Source organism: Mytilus californianus, unplaced genomic scaffold (assembly GCF_021869535.1).
Source record: "Mytilus californianus isolate M0D057914Y unplaced genomic scaffold, xbMytCali1.0.p SCAF_5, whole genome shotgun sequence".
Taxonomy (NCBI): Eukaryota; Metazoa; Mollusca; class Bivalvia; order Mytilida; family Mytilidae; genus Mytilus; species Mytilus californianus.
The window spans coordinates 108,910,958-108,934,441 of record NW_026262701.1 but is presented as its reverse complement, the minus strand read 5'-3'; the positions used below and the strand labels follow the sequence as shown (position 1 = coordinate 108,934,441).

Genomic DNA, 23,484 nt, shown 5'->3' with positions numbered 1-23,484 from the left:
TTGTAAAGCTTTTGTTTTGTCAATGTCCAAATATCTATGCTGTAAATGTGCAAGTGTAATTGCATGATAAGATGAAGAATATAACCCAATTAATTGGGCAACCGTACGAATTTGTGTAATCTTCCTTTCAAACACTTTGTATGAAATTTCTATAATTTTTTGTATTTTATCTTCTGGTAAAAATACCTTGAACAAAACTGAATCAATAATGAATCCCAGAAACATTGTTCTTTGTGAAGGTATAAAATTTGATTTCTCTATATTTATTGAAAAACCTAGTGATTCTATTAAATCATTTACAAAATGTGTGTTTCTTTTTGCTTGTTCGAAACAAAGTGCTTGTAATAGGGAATCATCAATATAAAAGAAAGAACTAATGCCTAACTGTCTCACATGTGAAAATACCACTTTCATGATTTTTGTAAATATTCTTGGAGCCGAAGCTATTCCGAATGGGAGACATTCAAAATTATATAATTTGTTGTTCCACATAAATTTCAAATACTTTTTACTGTCTTCGTGTATCGCTACAGACCAATATGCCTCGGACAAATCCAGGCTTGTAAAAAATGCATTTCTAGAGATGCTTTTCAAAATAACTTCAAGAGTTTCTTGTTTAAAATGATAATACTGAATATAACTGTTTAATTTTTTCAGGTTAATAACTGGTCTAAATGTTCCATTTTTCTTTTTTACAAGAAAGAGATTTGAAATAAATTCACCTTTCTCATGGTGTGAAATTTTAATTGCTCCCTTTTTTAACATATCAGATACCTCAGTATCAACTAATCTTTCCTCATTTTTATTAAATTTTATAGGTCTTGGAATTATTTTCTGAACTGGTATCTCATCAAATTCTATTTTGTAACCAGTAATTGTTTCTAATACCCAACTATCTGATGTTAATTTTTTCCAATTTCTAATATGATATTTTAATTTACCAATGTTTAAGCCAACTTTTTCAACATGTTTACATGTAATACCAACCTTCAATTTTTTCTTCTGTATTGAGAATTCATCATGGGTTGCCTGTATGACCCTCTTGGGTAGCGGCTCTGCCCTCTGAAAATGCCTCTTGGGTTTGACATACCAAACCGGTACCCTCGCCGATAGGATCGGCCTCTGTAGTTTTTTGAACTGAAAGTTTTGTTTATCTTTTGTGCATCATTAATCTCCCGAAGTCTTTTACTAATATCATCTCCAAAGAGTTTTTCACCCACGACCTCATTTCTGTTACACAGTTGATGGAATTTACGTTCAATATGAGGCTTCAAATTCATTCTCCTTTTAATAGATAGCTCAAAATGCAAATTACACTGTATAGAAATAGCTCTTGAAATTAACTCTCTCATTGTCTTAATACAAGGATTTTTCCCTCGTAATAATTCCGCCACCTTAATCAAAGGGACCATGCCTGCCCCTGTTAGCTTTTGAATATTCTGAGAAATCAAATCCTCAGTCTTAGCTCTACGGGCTAAAAATTGCCAAATTTCTGGGTTGACAGGTGGTGGTACTAAAGCTTTACAATTGCTAGGTATCTTGCTATCCTTAGTCAAAGATGTAACATCCGACTTTTTCTTACAAATTTTTTCTATGACTGATGCTATCGAAGGGCTGACCTCAGAATCAAACCGTTCATGGTCCTCAAAAATTTTTGGCATTTCATAATCAAACTCCTCGTCTTCACTTTCAACGACAAGTTGTGTGGGATCAACATTACTCTCATGTTCAGACAAATCATCAGTTTCAAACAAATTGAAAACATTTTGGTCATTTTCGACCTCATTAATGTCATTATCTTCAAGTTCCTGTATAAAACTATGGGAGTCACTACTTGGACCTGCAGTACCACTACTATTGACATTTATTGCAGACACAATATTACTAGATAAGTCAGCAAATAATTGTTTCAGTGACTTATTTTGCTCGGCTTGAGCTTGTTTACTTTTAGAAGTTTTTCTGGGAGCCTTTGGCTTACTACAGCTAGCGGACGGTTCGTCCTGCGTAATTTGAATACTTCTTTTCAAAGGTGCTTTGCCTTTCTTATTTTTGCCTGGACCTTTTCCCGGTCCTTTTTCTGTAGGCACAACCACTGTTTTCTTATTAGTTTTTACGTTTGTACTCACAGTTTGTGAAATAGAATCTATATCCGGTTTATCTAAAACCTGAATGCACTCCGGTGTATTTGAAGCGTGATTCACACTTATATTTTCAGAAAACCCGGAGAAACTTGCGTCAAACTCATCCTCGGAAGCAAAAAGCTTCATAATCACCTCATAGTTTCTTTCATCTTCAGATTCTGAAGAAGATGGTCTACGAGACCTTGCCATTTGAAAATCTATAGTATAGACACGTGTATCGATCAAACAGGGTCTGCTTGATACGTACTTAAATGCGTGCGGCCTTGAAATAAAAGAGGATACTACTCAGGTCACCTGGCCTTATATACTACCTGGACATACAAAAAATCACTCAACTGTAAAATAGGCGTGTGGCTGGCACATAATAAAAGGTTCACTATTAACCCGAGTCAAGCCCGGGTTATGATATATAATCTTAATTTGATCACTGTCCAGACAGTTTCGAGGTATCGAGAGTATTTGTTATAATCATCTGATTTGATTTATTTAGGTGAATACAACCAGAATCTGTGTTCTGCTAATGACCCTAATTGTCAGCCCTGTCCCTCAAGACTACCTAGCTGTGTGGGTATACCTGACGGTGATCGTCCATTCCCAGCACATCAGTGGACTGACCTGTACATTACTTGTCTGACCAATAGAACTATAGCCATTAGACATTGTCCATCAGGGTCAGTGTTTGACCCCAGTAGACTCCAGTGTGTTAACAGGATTGAACAAGGTACAAGTCAATTAACTAGAGTCCATTAATTGGAACTTTTGAATTTCCTTCCTGTAAATTGCATTTTGACAGCTATATGACAATGAAAGTTCAGTTTGACTTTTATGCTTTAATAACTTTGATATAAAGTCCTTCTGACATGAAGACAGGGTGTTTTGTTTCATTTTTTAAATGGTTCACAATATTGATGCATTAATGTGTGTTTGATTCACATCAATTTGAGTTGTGCTTATTTGCAAACAGTGATGACATTAGCTGAAAAATGGTTCTTCAGATCCTCAATTTGAGCAGAAGTTTAGAAATACAAACTATTTGATCTTTATAAAAGAACAGATTGGTTCAACTGCTAATGTAATATATTCAATTAAATGCAATTAAGAACATTGATTGCAATTCTCTGGTATTAACCTTATAAGTAAAGACAGAAATTTTTTGGGGGTCATTTTATTTCAGTTTTGATGTTAATCAATTGTATCGTATATTTATTTGCAGGAAACCTGCAGAGTTATTGTGCAGCCAACCCAACAACTAAGAAACGACATCCTACAAATTGTGCCAAATATATAGACTGTTCTACCAAATCTTCACCGTATGGGGACTATATAAAGGAGTGTACCTATCCTGATCTCTTCTCCAGAGTCACATTCAAATGTGAAAATTTTTCTACAGTCAACTGTATACCTCTACAGGAACCATTAGCACCTTGTGAGTAACCTCTGTATTTTCTCACTTTTAGATTAATGGTAGATTTCCAATATATTCTTTGAAATATACATTTTCAAAACACTACTCTTTTTTACAAATATTTTTCCAAATATGTCACTGCTTACCTGACTCATACTTGGAATCTTGAATTGTTAGGCAGTGAATATTCATTTTCAGCAAGTATGGATTGAAAGAACAATTTCTTCCTTCAGGTGAATATGAGCAGAATCTTTGTAAACCTAATGATGCCAACTGTAAGCCATGTTCCTCACGACTACCCAGCTGTGTAGGACTACCTGATGGAGTGAACTATTTCCCTGGAAAGCTATGGACTGACTCCTATATCAGATGTTTCAGGAATAGAACCATTTCTGTGGAAAAATGTCCAGATGGATATTTCCATCCAAGACAACACCTCTGTATGAAAACAGTAGACAGAGGTACTTTCTTTATAATTTTTAAAAACAGTGCGATGTCTGTTTGTTCATTAGTTCTTCAGCTTGTTGTAAAAAATGTATCTGCATCTCTTCCAGAAACCAGTGATTAGATTTCAATGAAAATCTTCATAATATTATGAATTTGTCCACCTACTATTCAATTTTTTATTTAAAAGTATCCTTTTTTGTTGGTATGGAAAAGTCCAGGGGTATGACTTTGAGCTCTGCTCACAGATTTCTTCTTTTTGAAAAAAATACTATATATGCTATCATGAATTAATTACTTTTTTTTAAATTTGTTTTTCAATGTTCTATAGTTATCACTATTAGATTTAAAAAAAAACAAACTGAAATCAGTTGTTTAAGCAAAAAAAGGCACACCTAATGATTTTTTTTGTAGTGGACATCCCTGACTACTGTCAATCTCACCTGGATGCTGTGTTACCTGACCCTGCCAATTGTGGACATTATTTCAACTGTAGCTTCTTAGCCACACACAGATCCATGGAAATATCAGAATGTAAATACCCAGATCTATTTTCCATCACGGATAGACAGTGTGAACCTTTCTACAATGTCCAGTGTCAAAACAGATATCAGCCACAAGCACCTTGTGAGTATCCTTCAGACTTTTGTAAAACAAATGTTATATTGTTCATGTGGTAAAATATTTTTGTTTGAAATTAAGAAAGAAATCTTTAGTTTAGAAATTTTGGTTCTGATAATACTGTAAACAATTTTTTTTTTCATAGATATTTTTTCTATGTTTAAGCACTTTTTAGTTTACATTGCAGCAATATGTTTTCACTATTTTCTATATGTTTATGTATTCATATCAGAGAAGACCCAAATTTGAAATTTCTATGATGATTTATATTATTTTTTTATTTGCAAAAATTATGTAGATGAATTGCTTGAGAAAATGAGTTAGTTACATTATCTTTCATTGAAAACCTCATATGTGTTGATTGATTGTTGTTATCTTGATTAAATTCAATTGTTATTGTTCAAAACTATGCACTTGATAATGAGTATGAAAGGCTTTATAAGCAACAGGCTGCAATGAAACATGAAATAGTTGGAAAAAATTATATACTTTTACTTTTTGGAGAGGAATTTTTTTATTATACACTTGTTTCAATGAAACTATTTACTCCATTTCAGGTGAATATGTAAAGAACTTGTGTTTGACCTCTAACGTGAATTGTATACCATGTCCTGGTAGGTTACCAAGTTGTAGAGGTTTATCTGATGGTTTACACAGCTTCCCTGGTCGACAGTGGATGGAGGATTATATAAGGTGTGACAGAAACAGGACAGTAGAAGTCAGTAAATGTCAGACTGGATACTTCAATCCAACCAGCAGGAAATGTACAATTCAGCATGGACCTAGTAAGTAATGATAATGGTGGTTAAAAAAAGAAACTTGGTTATATTTTGTACTTGAAAAAATATAAATAAAGTTTTTTTTTCTTTTGTTTTTAGTTGATGTATGTAAAAAGTGCATTTGTTGAAGATGAGTGCAAAAGTAAATCAACTAAGAAATATATGTTTTGAGTATATTTCGACGACACATCTGTATTTCTGTAATTTTGCCATATTAGCTCAAGCGCTGAAAGATATTTCCATTTGTTCGAGAAATAAGAAGATGTGAATGAAGGGAGATAATTTGGTCTAACTCTAACATGTTTAAATTGAGTTAAATTGTCCTTGCATTTACCTCTTTTTATTTACTGGGCAACACTTATAACTTTTCTTCTACTTGATTTTATTGTTTTTGTTTAGTACTTTTCTTTAGAGCCAAAATAAAAAAAAAACTCTTTCCACAATATATTTTCAATTAAAAGCCACAAATTTATTGTAAACCATTTGCTTTGATCATAAAGTCATTCTTCTATTATATCTATTTTCAGACACAGTACCAGAATATTGCAAAGCTCACCCTACTGCCGTTTTACCAAAGGGAGATAACTGTAACCAGTATTACAACTGTTCTGTAGGATTGACAAGATATGGTAGAAATGTAATGGAATGTCCCTATCCAGATATGTTCTCTGCAGTTACTAATCAGTGTGAGAGGTTTACATCTGTATCATGTAAAGATAGACCAGAACATCAAGCACCTTGTAAGTTATATACTCTGCTTGTATATGTTGTTTGTTTCAGAATGAAATCTCATTGAAAATAAGTTGATGCTAAAATAAACTACTCTTTTCCCTTATTACAGTATTTCAAAGTTGTCTCTCATATATATAAAAAAAAGATGTGGTATGATTGCCAATAGGACAACTCTCCACAAGAGACCAAATGACACAGAAATTAACAACTATAGGTCACCGTACTTCCTTCAACAATGAGCAAAGCCCATACCGCACCATCACCTATGAAAGGCGTCATGTCAGAATTTGCAAGAGTTATTTACTGTGTGAGAATTTATGTTGGTTTAGGCCCAATAAAAAAAATTAAGCCAAAAAAATTGTACTGTACTGTAGCATATGAAAAAACATATGAAAATGTCAAATTGTAAAAGAAGGTGTCCTTAGAGGATTTTTAGATTCTTAATGAACCTTAGTAATAATAAGAAATTATAAGAGTTAAATATTTTTAAATGTTTTGCTTCTTTTTGACCTATGTTTTTTTAAGCTGAAGGTTAAATCATGAACTTTAAACATAAATTATAGTAGTTTCTATCTTGATTTAATTGTTGTTTAATAGACAAAAATGATTTATTTCAATTTTGATATTTTCTATCATGAAACTTGAAGAAATCATTTATTGAAAACATTGAATAAGATTGTCAGATAAGTTCCTAAAACCAAATGTTTGATTTTAGGTGAGTACACACAAAACCTGTGTGATAATGATCCCACTTGTCAACCTTGCTCATCTCGCCTCCCTAGTTGTATCGGTAAACAGGATGGACAGCAAGCATTTACTGGAAAGTTATGGACAGATCTTTACATCCATTGTCAACAGAATAGGACAGTTGCAGTAATACACTGTCCAAAATACCAGGTTTTCGATCCTCATAACAGGCAGTGTATCAGCACTAGAAATATCAGTAAGTTTTTTGTAGGCCAAATGTTACAATCTTATTCACAAGTCAATAATAGGACCTTCAGACAAACTTACATCTTGCATTGAGTTGCTTTAGATCAAATTTATTTTTAAATTATTACAGCTATGTAGCATACCTTAGAGTGTGGATTTAATGTTCTATTCTCAATGAGAAATACTACTGTGAAATTCTGTTGAATTCCAATTATCATCAACTTTCCCCTGCTAATTATGATTCATGAATGACCAGACAATGTGTAAAAGCTATCCAAATTTGCTAAAAAGAACCATTTGAGAAATCCGAAGTTGAATCCTTCAATAAAGTATACCAGATTGGGAGTTACTTTTGGGTTTGGCTTACTGTTCATGATATTCTAATTCCAGGAGCTACTGGGAGTGTTTATTTAGTTATTTATGCATTGAGTGTTGTTTGCTGAGTGTCCAAACTTTTCCTTTCAAAACATTGTTTCAAGTGTGCCCTTAGGTGCTGAGAGCAAAACACTCTCCATGCATAGGCTTTTGGATTTACCATTCCTAATTGATAGGATGTGATAGCTGTTTAATTGTATATTTTCCAGAGAACATAGATGAGTTTTGTTACTGGGAGTGTTTATTTCTTATGATTTTGAATATAGATTAGGGGAAATTTAGTTATTTATGCATTGAGTGTTGTTTGCTGAGTGTCCAGTTGCAAATATTTCATGTATGTTTAAAGTAAGATTGAAAATGTAGGATGGAAAATTACCTTTCAAAACATTGTTTCAATGGTGCCCTTAGGTGCTGAGAGCAAAACACTCTCCAAGCATAGGCTTTTGGATTTACAATTACTTATTGATAGGATGTGATAGCTGTTTAATTGTATACTTTCCAGAGAACATAGATGAGTTTTGTAGAGCTAATCCAACAGTGATACAGGAATACACAGATAGCTGTGCCATGTACATCAACTGTTCTAGAACTGGACATTATCTTGTTGAATGTAAATACCCAAATCTATATTCCCCTGTCACTAAAACATGTGAGTCGTTTAAATCAGTTACCTGTGGAAAAAGACCAGAGCCACAAAAGCCATGTAAGTATCTTAAAAAGCACATATACTGTTCACATATTAAAGTATATAAAAAAAATTGCAAGGCGAATACAATTCTGAAATGTACTCTTGACACCTGTCTTCCAAAGAGATAGAAATCTTCAATTTATTACACCACAATAATTGGAATTTGTACAAATTACTACATTTTATTATCCCTCCCATGTTTATTAGTTGTAATTTTGATTATGGAGTTTTACTCATTATTGAAGACTTTCAAATATCATGTCCTGGAACGCTTTTGATATAAGGTTAATATCTGCATATTTTGTATGATTTTGTCTTGAGAATATCTGTTCTGTATATTTTCATTTGAACAATAAGAGCAATGAGGAAACATGGCCATTTTAATTACCTTTTGTTCCTTAAATTTTCATGTGGAAAATCTTTATTTTATTCCAATAAAAATATATTCCAATAAAAAAAAATGTAACACTTAAGATAAGAAGTATAGAACCACTATATGTAAAACAAAGTTAAAACAGGTGTTTATTTTCAGGTGACTACAAACAGAACCTGTGCACTCCAGGAGATATAAACTGCCAGCCCTGTACAGAACGATTGCCTAGCTGTGCAGGACTAAGAGATGGGTCCAATCCTCATCCATATAACATGTGGGGAATAGAATACATTGTTTGTGATAAGAATAGAACAATTCTTGTGGACAAATGTAGTCAAGGATATTTCAATCCTAGGACTTTAGCATGTACCGTCACAGTATCTAAAGGTACTTATATTTTTTTGTTTTTTTCAAAATAAAGATAATTGCTTTTCTTTTTGAGTCCAACTGCTTTATTTCAATAAACTATTGTTAAGATTTTTTTAAATGCAGTTCCAAAAGTTAAATCCTCAAACTCATTTTTTAAGCCCCCTTCGTGATGAATGGGGCATTAATGTCCATCTGTACATACGTCTGTCCGTCCCGAAATTGGTTTCCATTCTCTTACATTAGATAGCCTCAACAAAATGTTATGGAATTTGTACACAATGATAATTTCCACCAAACACAGATCAAGTTATAATTTTGGTGGGGTCACTTTCACTGTTCTCGAGAGTTATGTCCCTTTATAGATGGATAAATTGCTGAATTTACTGTATATTTACCAACGGGGGTGTCTTGTGTCCCATGGACACATTCTTCTTTTGTTGAATTTTAACTACCTAATGCATTCTAATTTTAAAGGGGTTTATAATAAGACCTATAGAAATAATATGAGGTTTAAACTACAAGACAGATTTTTTGCCCCTGCCGCAGCGGAGGGGGTATTGAGTTTTACCCTTGTCCGTACGTACGTAAGTTGGTTTCCATTCTCTAACTTAAGTTTGCCTCAACCAAATGTTATGAAACTTATACAAAATGCTAATTACCACAAAAAAACAGATCAATTTTGAATTTTGGTGGCATCACTTTAACCGTTCTAGAGTTATGCCCCTTTACAAATGGAAAAATTGCTGAATTTTTCGTTTCCGTTCTCTAACTTTAGTTTGCCTCAACCAAATGTTATGAAACTTATACACAGTGCTTAATACCACAAAACACAGATCATTTTTGAATTTTGGTGGCATCACTTTAACCGTTCTAGAGTTATGTCCCTTTACAAATGGAAAAATTGCTGAATTTTTCGTTTCCGTTCTCTAACTTAAGTTAGCCTCAAACAAATTTTATGAAACTTATACACAATGCTTATCACCACAAAATACAGATCAAATTTGAATTTTGGTGGTGTCACTTTAACTGTTCTAGAGTTATGCCCATTTACAAATGGAAAAATTGCTGAATTTTTCGTTTCCGTTCTCTAACTTAAGTTTGCCTCAACCAAATGTTATGAAACTTATACACAATACTTATTACCACAAAACTCAGATTAAGTACAAATTTGGGTAGTGTCACTTTTAGCGTTCTTCAGGTATGTCCCTTTATAACTTTATATGATATGCAAGCGGGGGCATCATCTGTGTCCCATGGACACATTACCCATTTATTTTTAAATTAACCAAGTTCAATGAGAGTTGATTAGAATGAGAGCATATTGACTGTGAAAATTCATATGACTCTCTACAAACCAAGCTTGATTGACAGTGTCTTCATGCCATCAATATATTGTTTACTGAAAAAAGGGTTCAGTCGTGCAATTACTCAACTCCTGTTGTAAATTTACATGATTTAAAATTTGTTTTCTTTTGTCAGTTAGTAAAATTGAATAGTTTCTATTTTTTTTCAGTTGATATAATTGATTATTGTAAAGTCCATTCTAATGATGTGTTACCAGACCCTGACAACTGTGCCAGTTATTATAGATGTAGAGACCAAATGTCAAAGGTTGTAGGTCAGCCAGGAGAATGTTCATACCCTGACCTTTTCTCTACATCTACCAAAGCCTGTGAATCGTTTACTACAGTCAACTGTGGAACCAGAGAAGAACTTCAGGCTCCTTGTATGTTATGGTTTCTTTACATATGTTTAATATTAACACACCATCTTCTTAATAAAACAGGGAATAATTGAAATATTTGTCATTAATACTGGTATGGACCATAATCATCATTGACATCATCATCATCATCAATCCTTGCTTCTTCTTTTCTTTTCTTCTTTTATTTATAGTTTGCATAATATCCAATATATGTGTTTGTTTAACATGCATGCTCATAAAATTATTATTATACATATAGTCATATTGTATTATGAGAAGACTTCATAAGAAGATGTGGTATGAGTGCCATGAGACAACTCTCCATCCAAGTCACAATTTGTAAAAGTAAACCATTATAGGTCAAAGTACGGCCTTCAACACGGAGCCTTGGCTCACATCGAACAGCAAGCTATAAAGGGCCCCATAAATGACTAGTGTAAAACCATTCAAACAGGAAAACCAACGGTCTAATCTATATAAAAAATGTCAGAATTAGTATGAATTACTTGTGTCTCATCCATTTTGCTTAGATTTAACAAATAAAATATGTTGAAACTAATAATTTAAATTTAAAAATAGATAATGTTGAGTGTACTTGGGTTTAAGTCTTAGTAATCATGTAGATATTTTTGTTTATTGGTTGTGTTTTCCATTGTATCTTGTTGATTCCCAAAGTGATTACTTTATCCTCAAAAAGTCATTAAAGTCAAAAGAAAACATTGTTTCCAATTGAATTTTGAAGTTGCTATTATTTATCAGTTCAGAACCCATTTAGATTTTCTACTGGATTTTTTTTTTTTTTACTAACGTTGATTAATTGTAATATTTGTAATTTATAGGTGAATACCAGAAGAATATTTGCAGCCGTACCGATCTTACATGTGTGCCATGCCCTGACCGTCTGCCCAGTTGTGTTGGTAAACCAGATGGTGCCAATTCTTTCCCAGGAAAACTATGGTCACATGACTATATCACCTGTCTTAGAAACAGGACAGTTACTGTCACTCAATGTCCACAGGGTCAATTCTTTAACCCAGATAGTAGACAATGTACCAATCAGATCTCTACCAGTAAGTTTATTTTGTAATTTTGAAATATTTTCTTGTATTCTGTATTCTACACTAAAATTGAACTTGTTTTACTTTCAGTGAACACATTTTGCAGTTTTTCTCTTATATTATTTGAAGGTTTAATATGAATAAAAGAAGATGTGGGGTTTACATCAATGAGACAGCAACCCAATGACACAAAAATAAAAAGACATTCCAATAGATCATTAAAGTTTCTAAAATGAATGATTCTAATACATGATTTTATTTTTGCAAGGTGAATTTTGATATTTAGTAGAAGTCAGTCCATAATAGTATTTTAAAAATGCATGTGTATTTGAATTCCTTCCATAAATGATTTTAACTGGAAAAATGTATAAACAGTTTATGAATGTTTACATTTCAGCTGACATAGATAGTTTCTGTACAGCAAATCCCACATCACTGAAGCCACACCCATCTAACTGTGCACAGTATTACAACTGTTCTGATATCAACTCTAGATATGGACGTTACCTTGAGGAATGTACCTATCCAGATCTGTTCTCTCCAATAACTATGAGATGTCAGAACTTCCAGACAGTGTCTTGTGATGCCAAGCATGAACCTAAATCTCCATGTACGATTTTTTTCAATTTTGTTTTTGTAAAGTCAAACTGATTAGATCAGTCTACTGAATAAAGCATCCTCAGTCAACCTTGTTTGCCTGCCTGGAAAATGGTGTTCCAAGCTTCTTTACTAAACATGTTTTCTAGTCTGTGTATACCTGTGAAATCATGTGACCTTATCATGTTTGTTTATCTTGTTTGCTAGTAAATATATGTAATAAATAATCTGTTGAAAGTTTCTCTTTAGGCAAGCAATAAATTACCTTTATTCCCAAGTTTACAAGTGTTAAGATTGATTGCTAAAGTTCAGTGAAATATAAGGAGACAGCTGATATTGATGTTTCCTTTCAAACTTCATTACTTGATGTGATTCTTCGTTAATAGGTGAATATAGAGCCAATGTTTGTGATGGTACTTCAGCTGTGTGTACACCATGTCCTGAACGTCTCCCTAGCTGTATTGGTCAGACAGATGGACATCACATGTTCCCTGGCCGTTCATGGTTGAAGGACTATATAGTTTGTATCAAGGAGAGGACAGTAGTACAGAAGTGTGACTCTGGCTACTTCAATCCACGTCTTCATCAGTGTACTCCTAATGTTGGTGTCAGTAAGTAGATTAACAAATGCAAAATAAAAATCCTTTGTTGATACAAATTTACTTAACTGATAATTTGGCAGTTTCATAGCAATTGAAACATTTCATTCTTACTTCACAAAAAAGTTGATAATATACTGTGAAATCAGTCAAATTGGAGTCCTACATTTTCAGGAGTAGATATAAAATCTAGGGGACTGATAATTTACTTTATTTCATAAATACAAGTCACAGTAAACTGAAAAATCAGATGGTACATTTGTGTAAAAACAGTTGAAGACTAAGATTTATTGAGTTTATAAGGATTAAAAAAAAAAATGATATAAGGAAAACAAATTTTAAATTTTGTAGAAAAAGTGAGTTTTCATAAAGCTCAGAATTGAAAATCTTAGTTTTCTAAATTGTTGCATCTGATGAAAGTTTTTCATAAAAAAGCGATGTTATCTAAATACCAGGCTAGAATGATTGATAAGGTTTAAAAATCTTTGTAGATACTTGAAATTGTAGAATGCCATAATAAGCATTGTTTGTTTTGTTGGCTAGTTTTTTCTGTGTGCAAATCTTGTAAACTACAGTGGTATGTGATGTATGTTAAGTTGTATTTTAATATGAATTTATTTATTTCAGCTGACATCCCATCCTACTGTAGAGCTTACCCAGGTACTATCCTTCCCCATCCTACTAACTGTGCCAAGTACTTCAGATGTCCAACCAATAAATATGATACTATTACTTACCAAGAGGAGTGTACCTATCCAGACTTGTATTCCACAGTGTCACATTCTTGTCAGAACTTCACATCTGTATCTTGTGGTAGCAGACAGGAACCTCAAGCTCCATGTAAGATATAAAAAATATTGAAAATATTTCATAGGGCCAAGTTTCAAAGATTACAATAAGGGCAACAGACCTATTATTTTTCAGAACAATGTCTGGAAATCATGTACCTTCAGAAAAATTGATATTTGAGAGACCCGCTCTGTTAATCTATAAATTTGTTTAGCATTTTTTCTGTTGTTGCATTGATATTACCCCATTTCATTCATACAAAAATCTAACATTTAAGATACATTCTAAAGATATTTTTTTTCTGATTTTAGGTGAATACAGTCAGAATCAGTGTCAGCCAGGTGATATGAATTGTCTGCCATGTTCACAGAGATTGTTCAGCTGCAGAGGTCTACCTGACGGTAACAATGCTGTTCCTGGTCATCGCTGGTCAGATCAGTATATCACATGTTACAGAAACAGGACTGTCAAGCTCAATAAGTGTGCCTCAGGGATGTTTGATCCTCTCAAGAGAGCATGTGACAACCAGATTGATAAAGGTATATTAAAAAAGGAACAGAGCAAATTATTCGGGGGTGGGGGGGGGGGGGGAGGGGGGGGGGGGGGGGGGGGGGGGGGGGGGGGTGAATTAAATTTGCACCTTAAATAATTAGATTCCCATTGTGAAAAGTGAATATTTTATGACTCACATTCAGTTAATGATGAAAATACCTTCTTTGATCTTAATTCAAGGTACCAAACGTTCTAGTTCCCCCAAAAAAGACAAAAAGCATTGGCACATTTAAGAATTATATGTTGAGGAAGGACTGATGATGTGACTGCCAAAAAAGAAAAAAAGAGAGAACAACTAAAGATTGAGAGATACAAACACCACTTAAATATATGGATAAACTGGGGTGATCAAGAAGTGTCAGCAGTTCCTGCTCCAGTAATGACCTCTGTCATGTGGCTCATGACTTGTAAAAGTCTGATTGTTGTTTGAATTTTGTTGTTAGTCATGAACAAGAGGAAGATGGGATTGTGGCAACAATAAATGGAACATAACAAGAAAACAAAGAATACACAGAAAACATTAATAGATCTTTTAGGGATTTTTGCATGTTTTAAATAGTTTAAACTTATGATATGATTTTCATGAATTTTAGATATATAATCTATTTCAGACAATATAGATGAATACTGCAGGACACACCCGACTTCTGTGTTACCCCATCCAAACAATTGTGCTCAGTATTTTAACTGTAGAGACAGAAACAGCAAGTTTGGTCATTACCTTGAGGAATGTACATATCCCCAACTGTTCTCATCTCTTACAAAGACATGTTCTAACTTTACCACAGCTCGATGTGAAAAGAGATTTGTACCTCAAGCTCCTTGTAAGTTTTGATATGTTAGTTTAGTCAGTGTTAGATCTTTATATTAAGTATTACAACATTTTGGCCCCTAAAATCAAATGTGTTTCAAACTGTCTCTTATTTGCAGAATCAAATGTTGATTCTATAAACCTTAAAAAAGATAGAAGATTTTGTTTTAAATATACCTTTTTCATGGGTTATAGAGCCATAGATGAAGCAAAATACTGACTATATGCCTTTCACATGCTTAAAAGTACAAGAGAGCACAACTGTTGTCCAAAAATAAATTTATGTAGGAAATGTATTTTGTGTTTACCTATTTACTTGCACAAAATTGTTTTGGGCAATAATTGTGCTCTTTACTAAATTAGCCAAATTATTTCTAAAATAAGCTTTTTCTTGCTAAGAATATGAAAAATTACACTTATGTATGACGTCAAATACAAATTGAGTCTTCAAGGCATGGCATATATTTTAATTTTCTGAAAGCTTTCTCTTAAAGCTTAAAGAATTTGATATATATTGACAGTCATACAATTTTTAATTTTTGGGGAATTAACAGGGCCAAATAGACCAAAAATTTACCTTCTTCTTGATCATTATTACTGATGTATCTTTTTTGTAGGTGAGTACATGCAAAACCAGAATATTGGATCAATAAAGCAGACAGTTTCCTGTCCTGAGAGATTACCTTCCTGCATTGGGTTACCAGATGGAAGGAACATGTTCCCTGCCAGGAAATGGAAGTCTGACTACATCATGTGTTACAGAAACAGGACACTGACTGTATACCATTGTGATACTGGTTACTTCTTTGATCCTTACACAAGAATCTGTGTCAAGTATATTGATAATGGTATGTATACTTAACCCTTTGGATTATATTTACTTTCAACAGTTATAAGGCAATAGACACATAAATACATAAAAAAAATGGGAAATGAAAATTCTGTTAATATTGTGTTTACTGCAGATGCATGAACCAACACAAATGAATTTGAATGCTGCATTTTAAGTGATTACAGATTCATGTATCTGTGTTTATAAACTAAACTCAGTTGTCAGTTTCAAAAAGCTGTTAAAATAACTCTTGATACCACAAATTGTTACTATATAGACCAATTTTCAGTTCATTTTTATGAATGACTTACGCCAGTTGACCCAAGGTCAATTGACTTAAGTGATGTTATTGAACAATCAACTTTTACTGTAATGGAATACTAGACGCATTGTGCCATTGAAAAAGTATAGAAAAATGCACAAATTCAAAATCCGTCTATTACATTTCAGTGCACATCAAGGAGTTCTGTCAAGCCAATCCAAATAGTGTGATGCCATCCATGACTAACTGTGCCCAGTACTACACATGTCAAGATTACATGAAAGGTTCCATGTTGAGAGAATGTAGTTATCCTGATCTCTTCTCACTCAGTACCATGTCTTGTCAGAGATTCTCACTGGTCATTTGTCAACAGAGACCACAACCACAAGCACCATGTAAGTAATAGTACAGATACCATGTCTTGTCAGAGATTCTCACTGGTCAACAGCCATTTAATTTATAGTAGATGTACCATCTTACAGTAAGTGCAGTGATGATGAGCACTTTCAATCTGTCAGACACCTACTTTTTTTAGAGAAATTGCCCTTGTATGTCACTTTTTACGTGCATTCTATAAATTTCACAAATCTTTAGCTTAGCTATTGCCATCACTTGGCGTCTTTTTTCCATCATTGTTAAGATTTAAAAAATGGTCTTCTCTGAAACCATTTGACCAATTTCAACCATACTTGGCCTGATTGATTCATAGTGTATCTAGCAAAAAGTTTATGTTTTTTTATACCCCTGCTTTAAAAAAGTGGGGGTATACTGTTTTACCTCTGTCTGTCCTTCCCTCAGTCCATCCATCCGTCAGTCCATCCGTCAGTCCGACCATCCCATGAATATTTTCGTTGCATTTTTCTCAGCAACTACTTGACAAGGATTTCTGAAATTTGGTATCAGGGTTTATATAAGTCAGCTATACTGTGTGATGCGTTTTCAGATTCATCACTCAACAACTTCCTGTTTACCGAAATATTTCGGCAGGGGTATCATCAGTGAGCAGTAGCTCACAGTTTTACTTGTTGTTCCTGCCAGTACACAATTTCATAAAATCTGAGATACAATCGTATTATGTATACATGAACCATGAATACTTCAGCAATTGCAGTATATTTAAAAACAAACTAAAATGTATAAAAAATTATAATAAATTCATGATATTATCTTTTAATGTTTATCAATTTTAAAATATACGATACCAACTTATAATTCAAGCAAGGAATACAAGAAATACAAGATGTCAACTCCCTTATATGGGTAACTTTATGCTGAGTTAAACACTGGGTATCAACCTTAGCCAGTACTTTTAGGTATACATTGATAACCAACCACAAATTTTCTTGATACTTTACAGGTGAATACATGGAGAACCAGTGTAGATCAGGAGACACCAATTGTAAACCATGTTCTCAGAGACTGCCAAGTTGTGTTGGTCGACCTGATGGAAATGTACCTGTGATTGGTCAATATTGGTCACCTGACTATTTGATATGCCTCAGAAACAGGACAATATCAGTGACTAAATGTCAGACAGGATTATTTGATCCTGTTAATAAAAGGTGTACTCTGCTCATTGATTTCAGTAAGTTTCTCAATAGAATAAAAAATGAAAAAATATACCTTTAAAATACATATTTGTAGAACTGTCGACAACACTCTTAAGTAAAATGTCTTTGAAGAATACTTCCTTCAGAAGGTACAAATGTAGACATTGAAAAAAAAGGTTTTTATTTCAAAATATAGCTAATTCTTTAACATTCATATGGCCTTAATGGTACCAGAAGCCCATCCTGGATATGCATTTAATTTGGTGGGAAGTTAAGCAGCCATCCATCATCATCATTAGTACCAGAAACATATTATATGCAATGATAATAATTATTGGTGTATTTGCTTTAATTCTCTTCTAATTTTCATAATTTGTGTGTATTATATAGGTAATATTGTAAGTATTTGTAAGGCCAACCCAACTCTGAAGTTTGAGAATCAGCAGAACTGTGCTCAGTACTATGATTGTTCAAAACCCAGCACAGGATATCTGGTGGAATGTAAATACCCAGAACTCTACTCCACTGTATATCAAGGGTGTAGAAGTTATAGAGATGTTACCTGTGAAAAGAGACCAGAACCACAAGCACCTTGTAAGTGGAAATAAAAGATTAGAGGCATTTTGTTGTAGCCATAAAATAGCCTTTTTGTGCTGATGCAGTGGAAAGCAATCACCAATCAATCAACCAATCATTTTGTTTTACACAATTTTTGTTGAGAAAAAAACCCTAAATGGTTGATTAGCATTTGGTTGTCTGCAAAAGTTAGTTCAAACCTGTTTGCCCTACATTGATCAACACATACCATTTAGATCTCTTCATCCGATCACTGCTACAGGTAGGTTTCTAAACTCACTCAGGTCAGATATCTTTATGGAAAAACCAACATTTCAGAGGTCTTTTGATACAGAGTAATACATACAAATGTTCATATAAAACATCAGATAAATAAATTTCTTTGTATTTAACACAGATCTTTTTATAAGCTAGTAATACATTTGAATGCTTTATAGGTGAATATAGCCAGAACCTGTGTAGACAAGGAGACACAACATGTAAGCCATGTCCTGAGAGACATCCCAGCTGTGTAGGACTACCTGATGGACGTAATGCCATCTTACCATGGACTGATCATTATGTAGTATGTCTGAAGAACCGTACCGTGTCCACAGGGATTTGTACTTCTGGAGTATTTAATCCAGTGGAAAGACTTTGTGTAGTCTATCTGCATCCAGGTATGTTGAATGCTCTGTCAACAGTTGGAGAAATTATAACAGAAATATTATTATAACTGAAATTTGGTTTGTTTCTTTGCAAAATTGTTATAAAGTAGTAATTTTTTTTGATGTGAAATTAAATAAATATGGACTAGAAATGAAGATTTTGTATGTTAAAAGATACTGAGAATTCGTTTATTTTTGTGGATTAAGGAAAAATTGTATTATCATTTGATATTTGATATTGTGGTTTTACAAAAATGTGCCTACAAGTCTATAGAAATTTTGTTCTTCGTTGAACATTTGAGTTTGTGGTTCATCTGTACACACAAAATAAAAAAAAAATTGGTATCCCACTATTAATAATGAATTCACAGTAAATCTTTATACTTAGTATTTATAATGTAAAATGTGTTATAACATATATTTGCAGGAGACCTACTGAAGTACTGTCAATACAATCCTAATGGTATAATAGCCAGTTCCTTGAATGCTGCCCAGTACTTTGATTGTTCAAAATACAGCTCACCAAATGGCCATTATCTGATGGAATGTCCTTACCCACAGTTATTCTCCACAATCAGCCATAGATGTGAAGACTTTGTCACAGTCACACCAGACAAAAGACCTATACCACAAGCTCCATGTAAGATTCTCTTTTACTATTTATAAAGAGGAAATGTGGTATGAATGCCGAAGAATAAACTGTTTAGTTATAGGATCCAAATATATTTATTGTTAGTGAAATGTTAAGTTATTAGATATAACCTGTCTATTTTATAATGTTAACTTTAACAAAGGTTTCCTTGTACCATATTAAAATTTTATAACTACCCAGAAAGAAAAAGTACACCATAGTCTTTTTTTTTTAGAATGTGATTCAATAAATGTAACGAAATTCAAAACCTGCTGATTGGTCATTACCATTTACTAGTATTCTGAACTCTGAATCAAATGCTAATGGTGACATAATGAACTAATGAGAAAGTTATAATATGTGTTTATGTGTGTGTAGTACTCTGATCACCTTTAGCAAAGAAAAGAAATCCAATAAAATCAAGAGACTTGAGCAATATGTAATATTTTTGAATAATTTCTCATGGTCTTAAACTTTAAAAAACAGGATTAAATGTCCAGTTTACAGGATAGTACCATATTACAACATTATGTGATTTGGATACCGAGGTTGATTTTTGCTGTTGAAGATAAATATTTTGTAGATGAAGGTAAACACTTTTACAATAAAATAAAACAGTACTGTTTCTTTGCTTTTTTTAGTGTTATATCTATATTATTATTTCATTTAAAGGTGAATATCTCCAATATCAGTGTAAATCAAAGGACCTGACATGTACTACATGTGAGAAAGTCCACCATTCATGTATTGGTGTACCTAATGGGGACCAGGCTATAACATATAGGAAATGGCAGGCACAATATGTTAGATGTTTTCAGAACAGAACATTAGAGGAGAAGGTCTGCCAACAGGGTTTATTTGATCCTGTGAAGAAGACATGCTCTGATACTGTTAACACAGGTATATTGTTTGTTTTGTATAGAATGATGTTAAACCCTTATTTGTATTTGTGTGTGTGTGTGTGTTAACATTAACACTTCAACATTCCTCATGTTATGACTGAAATGAGCAAAAGAATTTGTCACAATTAAATAAATAGGTAACCAGCAGGAAGCCTGTATAGTGTTTACCAAACTTTATTGACAAAAACAGATTGGAGTAATGCATAATGTTCTCCCTTTGTCACCACAGTGATTAAAACATGAAACAATCAAATAGTTATTTTGAAGTCAATAGCTCCAAACATCTGTTAGTAATCAAATAATTTGTAGTGCCACCATTATAGCAGTAGACTAAAAAAATATACCAAGAAGCTATGTAGGGGTTAAGCTCTGTTCAAGTTGTTATGTATTAATGATGCTGTATGTTTTAAAAATGATTGATACATTGTATTTTTAAGTAAAATTAAAGTCAGTGTTTTTTAATTGGTCATCAACAGGTTTTCCTTTGAAGTGTACTTTAACTGTCCTTTGAAGTCATTACAAGACTGAATAACTTCTTTTTCTTTTAGATTTTTGATTGAATAACAATTTGGAACTATCTTTGTTACAATTAAACAGAATTTATAAAGAAAAGGATACAGCTATAAGCTTTAGAGTCAATAACTACATGAAACTAATTTAAATGTTTGACTGAATCACAACTGACAAACCTCTTGAAATAAGCCTCATTTATACACATCTGAAATACTCCCAACTATTGTGGCATCTGGATAAAATTGTAAGGTCTCATACAGCAAACAAGAGTACGACCAATTTACAGCAGTAGGACTTCCTAAGGTAAATACATATTTAAAACTTTTTCTTTCTTTTTTATTTTTTTAGATCAGATAGATGTTTACTGCCAGCAGCACCCACATGCAATAGTAAAGCATCCAGGAGACTGTGCTTTATATTATAATTGTTCTAATCCTACATCACAGTATGGCAGATATATTGAAGAATGTCATTATCCAGAATTATTTTCTATCTTAACATTAAGATGTGAACACTTTGGAAATGTTGTTTGTAAACCACGACATGTACCCCAGGCACCATGTAAGTAGATAATCTGCTTGGAGGTAACAAGGTGACAAATCTAGTACCACTCTTATTTATTCATAGGTTTATTTTATAAAGTACTGGTGTCCCACTTTAAGGTAGATAGACAGTAAAAATTATATACGGTATATGATAATTATCTTTCTAATTTCAAAAACAATTATTTTGTAAATGAAACAAAAATTATCAATAGAAACAAAACAGTTAATAATGATAAAAAAAATATTCATATTCATAAAGTAAAATAGAAAATGAGGGTACCTGTTATTGTGGTCGTTATGTCCTAAAAAGATTGCAAGTAATGGTTTATTTGCAGTGATATACATTTAAAAGATCTCCCCTAAATTGACAACATATATCACAAAGTTTATTAATAATTTTTGTAGAAAGACAATAGAAGTGCAGTAAGCAATTATATTTGGGAGAACATAGTTAAAAATTCAAAATTCACTTTTTCAGAACCAGAGTTCTAAAAAAAATGAATTTAATCCAGAAAGTTTTTAAAAAATTGCCGAATTTCTAAATTCTATTCTACCATTAGTTTGCAAAGAAATAAGAATAAAGGCATCAATTTCTTGTAATTGCTTGTGAATTTTGTCCTTCACGGAATATTTCTTAATTTTTATACAAATAAAATTGTTCACACAAAACAGACTGTTCTCAGCCCATTTTATTCCAAAAAAGGTTAGAACTTTGCCAAAACCATCATACTAAATAAATAACATATAATATTTAAAGCAATATATAAACTTGATAATGAATTAATAGAACAAAATATATAGATACTTTTCGCTGTTATTACTCTCAGTCAAAGACTTATTAACACCACTGGCATTCTTCATATTTGGCCTGGTTTTTCAATCAAATGCTCATGGAACCTTTGTCAGATAGATAAATTCAAACATGTAATTGTTTGATATTGAATTATTTGGAACCTCTCTGATGTTTGACACACATTGTTGAAGATGCAAAAGAATTCTTAGAGTTTTTTTGTTTATCTTGTATTGGGACAACATTTCTGTTGATTTTATATTGAACAGCATTTCTGTTGATTTTTATACGACCGCATTTAATTTTTTGGTCGTATATTGGTATCACATTGTCATCGTCAGCGTCGTCTGAAGACAGATGGTTTCCGGATAATAACTTTAGTATAAGTAAATAGAAATCAATAAAATTTTAACACAAGGTTTATAACCACTAAAGGAAGGTTGGGATTGATTTTGGGGGTTATGGTCCCAATTGTTTTGGAATTAGGGGCCAAAAAAGGGGCCCAAATAAGCATTTTTGTAGTTTCCGGACAATAACTTGTGTTAAAGTGTATGAATCTCACTGAAATTATACCACAAGTTTCCATACAACAAAGGGATGGTTAGGATTGACTATGGGGAGCTATGGCTCAAACCATTTAGGAATTAGAGGCAAAAAAGAGGGAAAAACAAGTTTTTTTCTGGTTAAAGGACAATTAAGACAATTTAAAGCAGTCTAAGGGAGGTAATCTAATCCCAATACAAAACAACAATGTTTTATTACCTCCCTTACACTGCTTGCAAATAATGTATTAAGAAATGATGATTGTCTTGAGGTGATTAGCTGTCAATTTATTTATAAAAGTTATTATTAATTAATATTAGTTTTAGCCATGACTATGTATGTCATTTTATATTTTAAGACTTGTATGATGTATTTAAAAGGGTAATTATGGTTGTAAATTTTATTAAAATTTGAATTAATATTATGACTATATCTTGAGGGAATGATTTTTTTTTTGGAATAAGGGAAAGGGGGAGGTGAAAAAACAATTGGGGGGGGGGGGGGGGGGGGACTATTTTTTCTCATTTCAGATTTCAGAAATTAAAAAGAAAATTTCTTCAAATATTTTTTTCTGGGGGTTAATATTCTACAGGATAGTGTATTGCACAAAAGCAAAAAATGGGGTCAGTTTTATTTAGGTGGGGGGGTGGAGGGGGTCAATTCGCAGCGAAGCAATTTATTGTTTGTTAATGAAAAGTAAAATTGATCGGTAACACGGACAC

The 23,484-nt window shown here is 32.8% G+C and overlaps 1 protein-coding gene across 1 annotated transcript in view; it reads left to right on the top strand.

Annotated features, from left to right (window-relative positions):
- LOC127702863 (uncharacterized) overlaps window positions 1-23,484 on the top strand; it is a 98,230-nt gene that overhangs the window by 45,673 nt on the left and 29,073 nt on the right. Inside the window, exons 37-60 of the mRNA XM_052207166.1 lie at window positions 2,632-2,862; window positions 3,355-3,567; window positions 3,780-4,007; window positions 4,405-4,617; window positions 5,169-5,396; window positions 5,918-6,130; window positions 6,838-7,065; window positions 7,933-8,133; window positions 8,651-8,878; window positions 10,374-10,586; window positions 11,405-11,635; window positions 12,021-12,233; window positions 12,607-12,831; window positions 13,447-13,659; window positions 13,920-14,147; window positions 14,772-14,984; window positions 15,589-15,819; window positions 16,254-16,460; window positions 17,423-17,650; window positions 18,006-18,209; window positions 18,629-18,850; window positions 19,266-19,478; window positions 20,142-20,369; window positions 21,233-21,445. Of these exons, the coding sequence (XP_052063126.1) occupies window positions 2,632-2,862; window positions 3,355-3,567; window positions 3,780-4,007; window positions 4,405-4,617; window positions 5,169-5,396; window positions 5,918-6,130; window positions 6,838-7,065; window positions 7,933-8,133; window positions 8,651-8,878; window positions 10,374-10,586; window positions 11,405-11,635; window positions 12,021-12,233; window positions 12,607-12,831; window positions 13,447-13,659; window positions 13,920-14,147; window positions 14,772-14,984; window positions 15,589-15,819; window positions 16,254-16,460; window positions 17,423-17,650; window positions 18,006-18,209; window positions 18,629-18,850; window positions 19,266-19,478; window positions 20,142-20,369; window positions 21,233-21,445 (5,265 nt within the window). The remainder of the gene's footprint in view (window positions 1-2,631; window positions 2,863-3,354; window positions 3,568-3,779; window positions 4,008-4,404; window positions 4,618-5,168; window positions 5,397-5,917; window positions 6,131-6,837; window positions 7,066-7,932; window positions 8,134-8,650; window positions 8,879-10,373; window positions 10,587-11,404; window positions 11,636-12,020; window positions 12,234-12,606; window positions 12,832-13,446; window positions 13,660-13,919; window positions 14,148-14,771; window positions 14,985-15,588; window positions 15,820-16,253; window positions 16,461-17,422; window positions 17,651-18,005; window positions 18,210-18,628; window positions 18,851-19,265; window positions 19,479-20,141; window positions 20,370-21,232; window positions 21,446-23,484) is intronic.